This window comes from Paroedura picta, chromosome 7 (genome assembly GCF_049243985.1).
Source record: "Paroedura picta isolate Pp20150507F chromosome 7, Ppicta_v3.0, whole genome shotgun sequence".
NCBI classification, from domain to species: Eukaryota; Metazoa; Chordata; class Lepidosauria; order Squamata; family Gekkonidae; genus Paroedura; species Paroedura picta.
Window position 1 is genome coordinate 103,781,914 of NC_135375.1, and position 12,158 is coordinate 103,794,071.

The 12,158-nt window shown below is 47.9% G+C and overlaps 1 protein-coding gene across 1 annotated transcript in view; it reads left to right on the forward strand.

Annotated features, from left to right (window-relative positions):
• The window catches only part of LOC143841958 (atrial natriuretic peptide receptor 2-like), a 75,760-nt gene that overhangs the window by 50,232 nt on the left and 13,370 nt on the right, over positions 1 to 12,158 (forward strand). The window contains exons 5-6 of the mRNA XM_077346508.1: positions 1,551 to 1,645; positions 1,899 to 2,034. Coding sequence (XP_077202623.1) covers positions 1,551 to 1,645; positions 1,899 to 2,034 — 231 coding nt within the window. The remainder of the gene's footprint in view (positions 1 to 1,550; positions 1,646 to 1,898; positions 2,035 to 12,158) is intronic.

Below are 12,158 nucleotides of genomic sequence, written 5' to 3' on the forward strand. Positions count from 1 at the left end.
TTGTAAGGACAGGGCTTCAGGATCTTCCTGGAGGAAGAGCTGTGGAGATTGTGTGCTTGGTGCTGAGTCCCTGGAGCCCAGGGCTGGCTGGGCCAACTGGGTGGGGGTGGCTCTATGTGACCCTCTTCCTGGGGGTCCTTTCTCAGTGGAGGTGCCTGGATGGAGCCGGGAGCCTTCTAGTGGCCAGGGATTGGCCTTGGAGCTGAGTTTTGCCCCCTCTTTCATTCCATCCCAGTCCCTTGCCCTTCTGACTATACTCTGCCCCCCCTTCATGGTCTGCTGCAGGGTTGCCTTGGGTCATCCATTTCTGGATGGACCTTTCTTTCCTTTATCCAATATTGTCACTGATCCTACCCCCATATAATAGACTTTCTCAACCTGGGTTTCTTGATGACCCCAGAAGAGCTTCCTGAAAAGGTGATAATTAATTTTCAATATATTTAATATAAATTTGTTAAACATGTATTGGGTGATATGACTATATGATCATGCTGACTCCCCATCCCAGAATGGCTAAGGCTGGGCCTCGAGGGGGTGGGAAGGAGAGAGGCCCCGGTAGTTGTGTACTAAACTATGCTTCCCAACCATATTCTGCACAATCATACTATGTCCATACTAAATCCTGAGGAATGGTGCAGGGGTACCTTAATGGTAAAATGGTTGAGAAAGGCTGTAATACAGCCTGAAAGAGGGATTTGCTGGGTTTTGCAACACACAAGTGGGAGAGGGGCAGACTGCCTCTAGGGATGCATCCCTCAATAAATCAGAAGCCCCAAGTCTTAGGTGGGCTGCTACAGCTGAGCTTGCCTGAGGCAGGGTGGGGCCAAGGTGGGTACCTGGATTCCCTGCCCCTGAGAGACAAGCTGCTGGTCTGGACCAATTCAGGATCCAGGCTGCCAGGTGGTGGAGACACACCTCCATTCGTTGCCACCTGGCTCTTCTTATGGATCCACCCCCAGAGCGGTTTCTAGCAGGTCCTCTGACGGTGATCTCCAAGACCAAGGGAATGGCTGCCTTCAGGACAGGGGAGTTGGGTCAGGGGGATGGGAAAACTTCTCAATCTCAATCTCTCTCTCTCTCTCTCTCTCTCTCTCTCTCTCTCTGATTCACTCTAGCACAAAAACCTGCTGGCCAGTTGTTTCCATGATGGGCTGCTGTTATATATGAGGGCACTGATTAAGACGCTACATAAAGATGGATCCAAGCGGAATACCAGCCTGATCCTGAAAACGATGAGGAGGCTGAAAATCCAGGGTATGAGATGGTGGTGGGAGTGGGAAAGGATAGGGAGGTTGATTTGGCCACTGAAGAGCAATAGGTGTCAAAGGGGGAAGCTACAACATGAGCCTGAGACCAGGCAGAGACCCCCCCTGGGCCAGGAGGAATCAGGTGGGAGGGGGGGAGGGAAAGGGGGACCTGGCTACCCCCCAAGAGCCCTCCCCCCAGAGCCTGCCTAGCAGGGAATCTCATCCATGATTCATCAGGGGCAACTGGTGCCAGAGGCCAAGTGGAGATGATGTGAGTCTCCTTTCCTGCCCTCCCCCATCCAGGTGTCACTGGGACAGTGAGCATCGATGAGCACAATAAGAGAGAAGCAGATTTCTACCTGTGGAGCATGGCAGACTTGCAGAGTGGACAGTACCAGGTGTGTGTCTGTGGGGTGGGGAGTGCTGTTCATGGCAGGCAAGGGAGAGCCCCACACAGCCTCACTGGGTCTCAGCATCGGTTTGCATGTGCCGAAAACCCTGGGTGGGATTGGGGGTCTTGGGGGAGGTGTGAGGTGAAACATCTGGGCCTCCAAGCCTTTGTATCTGGATGGGATTCTGAGAAGGTGCAACAGATGTGGAGGAAGGTGCAGTCTCGATTAGTGATCAGGATCTGGCCTCTCCTTCCCTCAGGTGGTGGCTCATTACAACAGATCCATGGGGCAAATAGATTGGCATGGGCCCATCCATTGGAAGAAAGGGGTCCCTCTTTCCAACCCACCCTGTGTCTTCAGCAGGAATGACCCTTCCTGTGACAAAGGTGACAAAGGTGAGTGTGTTGACGGACTGACCCTTTTCCTTTGGGTAAGTCATTGCAGTGTTGTGGTCAATACTGCACACCTGCATCTTCTTCTCACACACTCTGTGGGGAGTCTGGGTTTCCCCTCCCACACAGTCCTGCCATCTCTGCTCTCTGAGAAACAGTCATCCCTAAAATATGCAAAAAACTAGCTAATTATTCACACAGTGAATATGAATACTGCACTAATTTAAAAGTCTTGCTGTTTGTTGTTCAATTTCTTTTGTGGTATCATTGAAGTTTTCCATGAGTACACATTTTCTCTCAGCCTCATGGGAATTGTAGTATTCCCTCCATTTTATTTAGTCGTCTGGTGGAACATCAGTTTCCCCTTCTGCTCTTGTACAAAAGTGCCTTGAGAGGGGAAGGAAGTGAACCTGAAATGCTCTGAGCTTGCCTGCCAGCCTCCCACCCCTGAGCTGCTTTCTGGGGCTTTCTGAATCAGCCCTTCGGTCAACTTTGTGCCAGTCTGACACGTTTGTCTGCAGAGCAAGACGGGGCATTTCTGCACACTCGAATCACTCCTGGGTGATGCATAAGACTTGGAATTGATTTGGGCCTGGTTCTTCTGTTCATATATCCTCCTGGGTTTTCACAGCAGTAGAACCAGTTCATTTTCTTTTCCACATACCTTATATGCTGTTGTTGATGGTGTAGGCATTTTTTTAAAGGCCCCAAAACAGTGGTTCTTAACCTTCCTAATGCCGTGACCCTTTAATACAGTTCCTCATGTTGTGGTGACCCCCAACCATAAAATTATGCATTCTTTCACAGAAATTAAACCAAAACTGACCAATGGCATGAAGATCCCTTGTTCATGATTGTATATAAATTGGGTTTTCCCCCCCGGGATTTCTCATTTCAGTTCTCCCTCTTGTCCCACCATGCCCATCTCGCTCTTTTCAGCTGCTCCGGACAGACGAGCGCTTTATCTCAATCTACCCTGCATGGCTCTTGTGTGGATGGCTCCCCCCCCTTGCCAAGTTGCTTGCCCTGGCGTGACCCCTGTGAAAGGGACATTCAACTCCGAAAGGGGTCCCAACCCCCAGGTTGAGAGCCACTGCCCTAAAGTATCGATCTAATGCAATGAGTTGTGTTAGCCAGGTTCTCTGAACTCCCTTGCTTTCTTTTGTTTTTAAAGTAAGTCTCTAGTTCTTTCATTCCCTCATAAAGAGGAAAAGGGCTCCCACAAGGGAAAGGGCTAGAAACTTAAAAAACGGAGCACTGAGAAATTAGAGAACATGTCTGACCAACCATTTCAAGGGTGCATAATACACTGACATTTTAGTGCCTCTAAAAAACCTGAAAAGTGAAACTGCCCATCTTCTTCAGCATGAGGGGAGGTGCAGGTGTGGAGTGACAGTGACAGCAGGACAAACCTCAGGAGGTGGATGGAAATGAGCAGGACAAGCAAAACTAGCAGAAACAATGCACCCCAGGAAGAACGGGGTTCCAAATTGGCTCCCAGAAAAGGACTGGGGTAATAGTGGTCTCAGAAGAATGCAGAGGGGATGGGAACTGGGAAAGAAAAAAAACCCAGAAAATTATAGCACTCCCCAAAATGCATGTGATGATCAGGGAACTGGCTGAGCAGGATCCAGCCAGAACCAATGAGCAAAAAGCCATGTGAAGAAGGCAAATTCAGACCTGCAAGAGAAGCCTGGTTCCCTTTGTGGCAGGACAGACTTCCTGCAGGCCATGGCCCAGACCCTGTCCCCTCCCCAGCTGGGCGGGGGTCCCTTCTGCTCCACTGAGTAGCCCTGCTTTGGGATGCAGACAGCTCACCATCTGTCAGCTGATGGGAGGAGGAGATCAGCTGTTGGGCAGCTCAGCCCCTCTTGAGCACCTCACCCTCTTGGCCAGGTAAGTTTCTGCATATTCAAGCAGAAGGGTACAATCGGCAGCATTTCTGGGGTCCCAGTGGAGGTCCTGCCTCCCCCTGTCAGACCTGTTATCACTGTTCACTGCATAGAAGCCAGTCACAAGAACACTTATTGAGCAAATTATTTGCCGAGACAGTTTTGATCTATGTGGTACTTTACAAAATGCCTTTATTGTTGAGTGTTCATTTCATTCTGTCTAACTGTGGGGCGTTTTTCATGCATAAACGCTTATGGGAGTTGTGGCCTCCCTCCATGAGGAGCCTCCATTTCGCCTTCTGCTCAGACACAGAAGGACCTTGAAAGGGTCAGAGTCCGTCTGCAGACGGGAGAAGGGAGCTGAGAGGTTGCCATCACTCCAAGGGGCTCTCTTACTGTTGTATTTAAGTGTATTGTATATAACTTCATCTTGATGTAATCTGCCCTGGATCCACAGACAGAGGGCAGACAACAAATCCAAGTACAAAATAAATAAAAATATTGTCCACATGGTGTTTTTTGTAATGCCTTTAACATTTTCGATGGTCATTTCATTCCATGTTGCCATCGAGGGTTTTTCATGCATGCGCCTCTTTGCTCAGCTTTACGGGAGTTATCATTCTCCCTCCATGCCTAGCAGCTTGGGGAGCCAGGCAGTGGGCAGATCCAGATCTGTGAGTGAAGCCCACCTTGTTCTCTCTGCTTACCTCCCCAATGCAGTCTTCTGATTGGACTGCTAGGCTGGTCGGCCCTAAGGAGGGATGCTCAAAGGCTCTCCGGTTCACCTTCCAATCTGCTTGGTTGGAGCAGGGAGGCTATTTCTTGCCAGGCAGTTCTAGTGTCAATGAGCCTCTCAGGACTACCTGCCAGGTGAGTTTTGCACCTTCTGACAGCACCGTGCACTTGGCAGCGTTTCACATATCCTGATGGGAGTCCTGCCTCCTCCAGAAAGATCTGGTGTCTCTGCTCCCTGCTCCACAGTCGGCCATCAAAATGAACAGAGAGGAAACAGAGAGAGGGATAATAAATAAACACTTTTAAAATAAAAAAGGCTTACTGTTTGCATTTATTTAAGTGTATGTTACCATAGGGATTCTTGTGCATGTACTAGTTTGCTTATAATAATGGAAGCTGTAGACTCGTGTGCATAATCTTTATCTGGAGAAGCATCCGTTTCACCCTCTGTGCAAATTGAAAAGCAGCTTGGCTAAGAGAAGAATATGCAGCTGAACCAACACAGGTAAGTGTGTGGCTGCACAGCTCTTCAGTGACTACCCATGATGGACAGGAGAGAGGTGAACGGATCCAGGGATTGGCAGCTGCAGAACATGGTCTATTCCCCTGCTGAATCTCTTCATACCTGACTCCATGGAGGGAGAATTTCACCTGACTGCATCCAGGGAACCAGCTCCTAGAACTCCACATGTTTGGTGAGCCATACTGGACTTTGATGGGAGCTAGATGGGTCACTCTTTGATGTATCCTGGCTCCATGAGGAATTTGACAGGAGGAGTTTCCTGTCCCAGAAGGGGGGAACAGAACATGATGAGCCCCTCCAGAGGGAATATCTCTGAGGGGTCTGCACCTGCATTCAGACCTCTGGGGTGCAGTGGAAACGTTTCCCATCAGGGGTGGGAATCAGAAATGTCTCACATAGAATTTTGCTGTTGCATCCCATGGGCAATCCAAGTGTGGGAAAGCAAGCCGCATAGATGGAGTTGTTTCCATGGGGTGGGTGGAGAAGATCAGTAGTCAGGGTCTAATTTTTATTCTGCTTTCCCCTCTCTCCAGTCCCCTGACACAGAACCTCCACTGCAGCAAAGCGACGAGGTCATCCAACTGCCTGGTGGATGGGACAGCCACTCCATGCAGGAAATTGGGGACTGAGGCCTGCCCAGCATCTGGACAGGAAAGGAAAGCAAGGGAAGAGCTGCTCTTTACACCACTGAGTCTCCTACTCCAAGGACAACAACCTCTGGGATCTCCTTTTATCTCTTTTCTCATCAGCTTTCCTCCTCCTTTTCTCTGTGGGCAGGGATGGTCACCATGGGCACCCTGAGCCCTGCTCTTCCAAATTAACCACTCCCATTTGGTGTCCTGGATGCTGTGGTATAGAGACACCCCCCGCCCCCATGGATTTCCTCACTCTTTTTTCTCTTCCTGTATTCCCTGACATTTTAACCAACCGGGAACAGAGACCACAGCTGACCTACATGTGGAGCAGAGGCATCTATTGTTTGGGGCATCTCTCTATGGGGGGTTGTGCTGTGGAGTCTTGCATGCTGAGGACATGGACTCCGGCTCCAGAGGTGAGAGAGGAGAAGTCAAAAGCAGCCCAAGACTTTCTCTGCCTCCTTGTCTCAGCCTTGTTTCTGGGGCCCCGGAGGGGTCCTTTGATCCATTCCCTCCCATTCCAGTGTTGGGTTCCATGTCTGTTTATTGCGTGTTGCTGTTGTGTGGCTCTCTCCCACAGTCTGAGGAGTCAGGCACCCTGAGAATCCCTCGGCGGAACTGCAGAAGGAGGAGCGGCTTCCATTCGTTTCACCATCTGGCTACAAAACAAATTCCCTGCTGTTAGCTGTTTAATTGTTAAGATTGATTTTTTTCTCTATATATTGTTCTTGTTCTTCTTGTATGCGTTTTGGGTCACCACCCCTTCCCTCTGCCAGGAAATCCCTTGCTGTTACTTGTTTAATTATAAAGGTTCAATTTTGTACTTTCTTTCATTTGTATATTTTCTCGGTATGATTTTTCTGTACTGATTTATATCACTTATGTTTTGTTCATATGTGACATGATTTCAAGATTTTTGAGCCATTAGTGCTTTTGGGCCCTTTCTTTGGCTTCCCAGGTCCCGATCTGGCTCTTGCAACCATACCCCCCTCCTACCACTGCTGATGGCCAGGGGGAACCTGTGCACCAGATAGGATGCTTTAGGATGCTTAGGGCTGATCCTGCATTGAGCAGGGGGTTGGACTATATGGACTGTATGGCCCCTTCCAACTCTATGATTCTATGATAGGAATGGACAGAAGCAGGGTGCAGCCACAGGTATGTCTGCCATCTTGCACATTATTCCCCCTGCACACACACACACACACACACACACACACACACACACACACACACTTGTGTCGCATCCACAGACCCACCTTTTGGGCAGGGGTGTGAGCAGCCCAGCAGTGCAGGAGGGAGCGTGGTGCTCGGCTGGCCACCAAGCCCACCCTTGCCCAGGAAGCGCCGTATGAACCAAGGCTGCTGCGTAAGATGTTTCACATATATATTATATGCGAGAATCTGACTCTCACACCATTTTTTTTTAAGATGATGTACATGCTTACATGTATATGCAATGTCTATCAGTCCTGTGGTGAGCCCAAGGTCACCAGATTGCTGCATGTGGAGGAGCGGGGAATCAAACCCAGCTCGCCATATTAGAAGTCAGCACTCCTAACCACTACACCAAGCTGGTTCTAACTATACCAGGATGGTGGAGGAGCCTTCCAAAATGTGACATCACACGCAGAGCATGAAGAGATGCCAGCTGTCCCATCCCACTCCATTGCATGACATAAGGTTCAGGATAGCTCTCAGTCCTATCCCATAATAAACAACAATGCAGGTGACATCTGCTGAAACCTGTGTGACTGTAGTGAAACCTTCCAATGTGTCACTTCTGATGGTATGAAATGAAGCAATGCATGTATCAAAACTTGAACTATTAGATCAATTTTTCTGGGCATCAGTTTATACCTGTTCAAAGTATCACTCTTCTAAGGCTTGGACATCAATTACACAGTGGAGGAAGTAAAACTCGTGCTTTTGCATTTGGTTGAGTTCTACCCAAACCATGGCCCCCAAGCCCCGCCCTCCTACTGGGTCCCAGTAAGAGTAGAGTTGAGGCTCTTTTGCAGTTCCATAATTCTCTAACATTATTGTTGTTATCATGTTAAGGTTATTGTTGTTATATTGTTATCAGTGTGATCACATATTGTTACCATATGTTATCTGTATCTTTTTCCTGTTTCCTGTAAACCGCCCTGAGCCCTCAGGGAGGGCGGTATATAAATATTAATTAATTAATTAATTAATTAATTAAAAATAAAAAAACTGAAATAAATTGTTAGGTCTGCAGTTTGTTCAGCCAGTACCTTTAATCTCTGACAGACAAGAGTCTGGAAAATGTTCAGAAATGGGTCCTAATGGACAGAGTTGGAGACCTTTGCACCCCAAATGGAGAACATGGGCCAAAAGGTTCAACTTAGATACACAAAATAGTTTCTGAGGATGTGAAAGTCAGCATGCTCCAATGCAGTTTCATTCTTAGTCACTCCTTTCTTGCTTCTCTTGTTCCCTCAAGGAGTTTAGTAGCAAGAACCCATCCCATGTTAAGCACAGCTGAGGGAACACTGGTACCTGAGACCAAGGTAGAAGCGCCACCTCAACCATCTGGGACCAATGGCCACCCAGAGGACACTCACAATTAGTGTGCCCTGTTCATGCTGGTGGGGCTCTTTTTTATTAGTGCCCCCCCCCCCTCCAAGGACTTTTCAAGTACTGTTTTCACAGGATAAGGGAGGGTGCATTTGATGCTTGAGGCTCCTGGTTCTTAGAGCTGGGAAGGAGGGACGGAGGTGAAAAGAAGCCTCCATTCTTGTTTACAGACTAGTTGATGCTTCTTCCTCACCTGAATAACAGTCACCCTCCCCATTGATTTAGGGGGAAAACTCCCGACATGTCTTTTAGGTTTTGGGGGGGTGGGAGCAAGATTTTATATTGTGAAGAGGATTATGAACATAAGGAATACCTTGATGAACACAGGCAATATGGATTTCCATGTTGCTTGAATTTTGTGTTTACCTGCCAGTGGCCCCTAGAAAAAAACATAGGAGGACAGGACAGTTGCCACCATTTGGAAGTGGCGTGTTATCTGGAGGCATGGACTGAATATTACTACCTCTCACCAAGGTCTCAGATGGAGATAAACCACCTGGATACTTCCTCATCCTGATGACAGCCTAAAGGAGTCACACAGTGACTTACAAATGCCTTTCCCTTCCTTTCCCCACAACAGGGTGTCTCTGCAAGGTGCCCTTCTAAACTCAAAAAGAACCACCAGCTGCTCGAGTTGTGCCCTCTGCTGGTACTAGCTGGGCCATTGTCTTTGTCGTTGTCATAGACTCTGAAAATCTCTAGTTCAAAGAGCCATTATACCACTGCAAGGTTTATCATGAACTGGTTCCCCAAGCTTCCCCCCCCCCTCCCAAACACGTTTTATGAAGCCTAGAGCAGGTACTTTTAAAGTCTGCAGACACCTTCTGAAACAGCATGGAGGGCACGGCAAAAAAATGGCTGCCTAAGAAGAGGAGGTGGGGAAGGCACTGGCAAACCACCCCGTATTGAGTCTGCCATGAAAATGCTAGAGAGCATCACCCAAGGGTCAGACATGACCCAGTGCTTGCACAGGGGATACCTTTACCTTTAAGAAGAGGAGGAACCATTTTTTTATACCCAGCTTTTTAACTGCCCAAAGGAGTCCCAGGATGGTTTACAAACACCTTTTTTATCCTCTCCCCACAACAGACACCCTGTGAGATTTAGCTCTTCTGACCCACGTTTGCCTCAGTCCTGTCACCTTCAGCCTGTTCCCTTGTCTCTTTTGGAGGCATTCTGTAAAAATGTTACCTCACAAACTTGAGGTAACTGCTTCCAATTGTTAAATTCAGCCACTTCAGTATCAAAATGAAAAAAAATATCTTGCCTATCATCATCATGGGACCAACATGGGAAGGTCAGGGTCTTCCTGACTAAAGCAGATATTGTACCTAGGTCTCCCTAAGTCAATCTCAAGAAAAAGCCATTGCAGGAAGTAGGGGAGGAAGTCTAGAAACAGGGGGAGAAGCACCTTATTGGCTCCCCACAACAGACACCCTGTGAGATGTGTGGGGCTGTGAGAGCTCTGAGAGAACTGGGACTGGCCCAAGTCACCCAGCTGGCCGCATGTGGAGGAGGAGTGGGAAATCAAACCATGGTCTCCATTTTTGAGGCTGCAGCTTTTCAACCAATACACTGTGCAGGCCACAAAATGCCCACTGCAGCTCTCCTTCAGTCACATCATGAAAACCCTGGTGTTGTGGTGGCTCTGGCAGTCAGATCTCCAATGGCTGGTCAGAAGCCTTGCTGGGCAAAGGCCCCAACTGGTCCAGTCAATTTTAGGGAATGGTGGGCACCTAGAACCATCTCATTTTGCTCTCCTGCCATACAAAAGTTCTTAGGGACTGAAACCAGAGCTTTCCTGAGGTACTGAAAAATAGAACAGCAGTCGCTGAAGATGCATTGGGATGCACTTCCATGTATGATCTCACTGCCTTGTGTCTTCCTCAGTATAGCCTTTAATGTTTCAGTAAGGCCATTTATCTCCAGATGCTATGGGGGTGGATGTCCAGTTTTCACTCCACACTCCTGCCATGGCCTCTACCTCAGTGCTGACATGATGTTGCTTCCCAAATCTATGTAGTTTGGTGTAGTGGTTAGGAGTGCGGACTTCTAATCTGGCATGCCGGGTTCGATTCTGCGCTCCCCCACATGCATCCAGCTGGGTGACCTTGGGCTCGCCACGGCACTGATAAAATTGTTCTGACCGAGCAGTGATATCAGGGCTCTCTCAGCCTCACCCACCCCACAGGGTGTCTGTTGTGGGGAGAGGAATGTGAAGGCGACTGTAAGCCGCTTTGAGCCTCCTTCGGGTAGGGAAAAGCGGCATATAAGAACCAACTCTTCTTCTTCTTCTTCTTCTATTTATTTTATTATACTTGTATTTATTAGCTGTCGGCACAGCTGGCATGTGGAGGCTAACAATAAAAATGATAAAACCCCATAAAAACAACAGCAACAGCAATCTTCATGATGAACAAAACTAATCTATTTCCCTCCCCACACCCAATGACACCAAGCCCCCAGGCCACATCATAACAGTTCTTTTTGTTGCTCCTCTTGCTCTTCATTTCTCTGCCTTAAGCTCTTTTGATTTCTTTTTAAATTTCAGAAGCTCTGATTCTCTTTGCCTCCCTCTCTCTTTTTTCCTGTGGGAATTTAGCCATCTCAATCTCTGGCTTGATTTTTCCAGATTTCTAACTCTTCTGTCCCCACATTTTCCTCAGCCCTCAGTCCTGTCACCTTCACTCTGTTCCCTTGTCTCTTTTGGAGGCGTTCTGTAAAACTTTTACCTCACAGACTTGAGGTAACTGCCTCAGGATGTTATATTCAGCCAGTTTGGTACATTCAGCCACTTCAGTCTCAAAATGGGGGTGGGGGGTGGGAGGGTATCTTGGCTGTATCCCACCAGGATGGGACAATCATGGGAATATCAAATGATGCTGACAGAGAGAGAAATCTTGACTAGTCTGATCTCAGGCCTCCATCCTCTACCAGCATGGTTAGGAGCAGAGACCTTTAATCTGGATAACTGAGTTTGATTCCCCACTCCTCCAAATGCAGCCAGCTGGGTGACCTTGGAACTACCAGTTTATTTATTTTATTTTTAATTTAATTGTTATACTGCCCTTCCCAAGGGTTCCAAGCAGTTTACATAATAAGTTACATTATAAGTTCTCTTAGAGCTATTCCCACAGAGCAGTATTCTTAGAGCTCTCTCAGCCCCACTCACCTCACAGGGTAAATGTTGTGGGGAGAGGAAGAGAACAGGGTTTGTAAGCCACTTTGGGAATTTTTTATAGGTTATAAAAAAACACCTCTTCTTCTCTTCTCTTTACCTGGCAGATTTAATCCTCCTGTGCAGAAAACAGGGGGGGGGGACTTTTATTTACTATCAAGAATGGGGTATAAGGTGGTTTTGAAAAAGAAACAGGAACTCTTCACAGAGGTAGCATAATCTTGCTGGGCCCAGTTGTTTATGAGCTTATAGTTGAATATTGAGAAGTGATTTTACACACGCACACCCTCAACAGTTGCCATCTTGGAGCGGTGAGCAATATGACCAGCATTAAGTACAGGGCCCATTCATTTATGAGGTGATGGTTGCATGCTGAGGCATTCAGAAAGTACCGTATTTGCCAGCGTATAAGACGACTGGGCGTATAAGACGACCCCCCAACATTTCCACTCAAAATATAGAGTTTGTTACATTACATTACAGTACTATAGGCCACTATGGGCAGCTATGTCTTTCCCAACTGAAGTGCACCTGGCGTATAGGACGACCCCCCCACTTGGAGG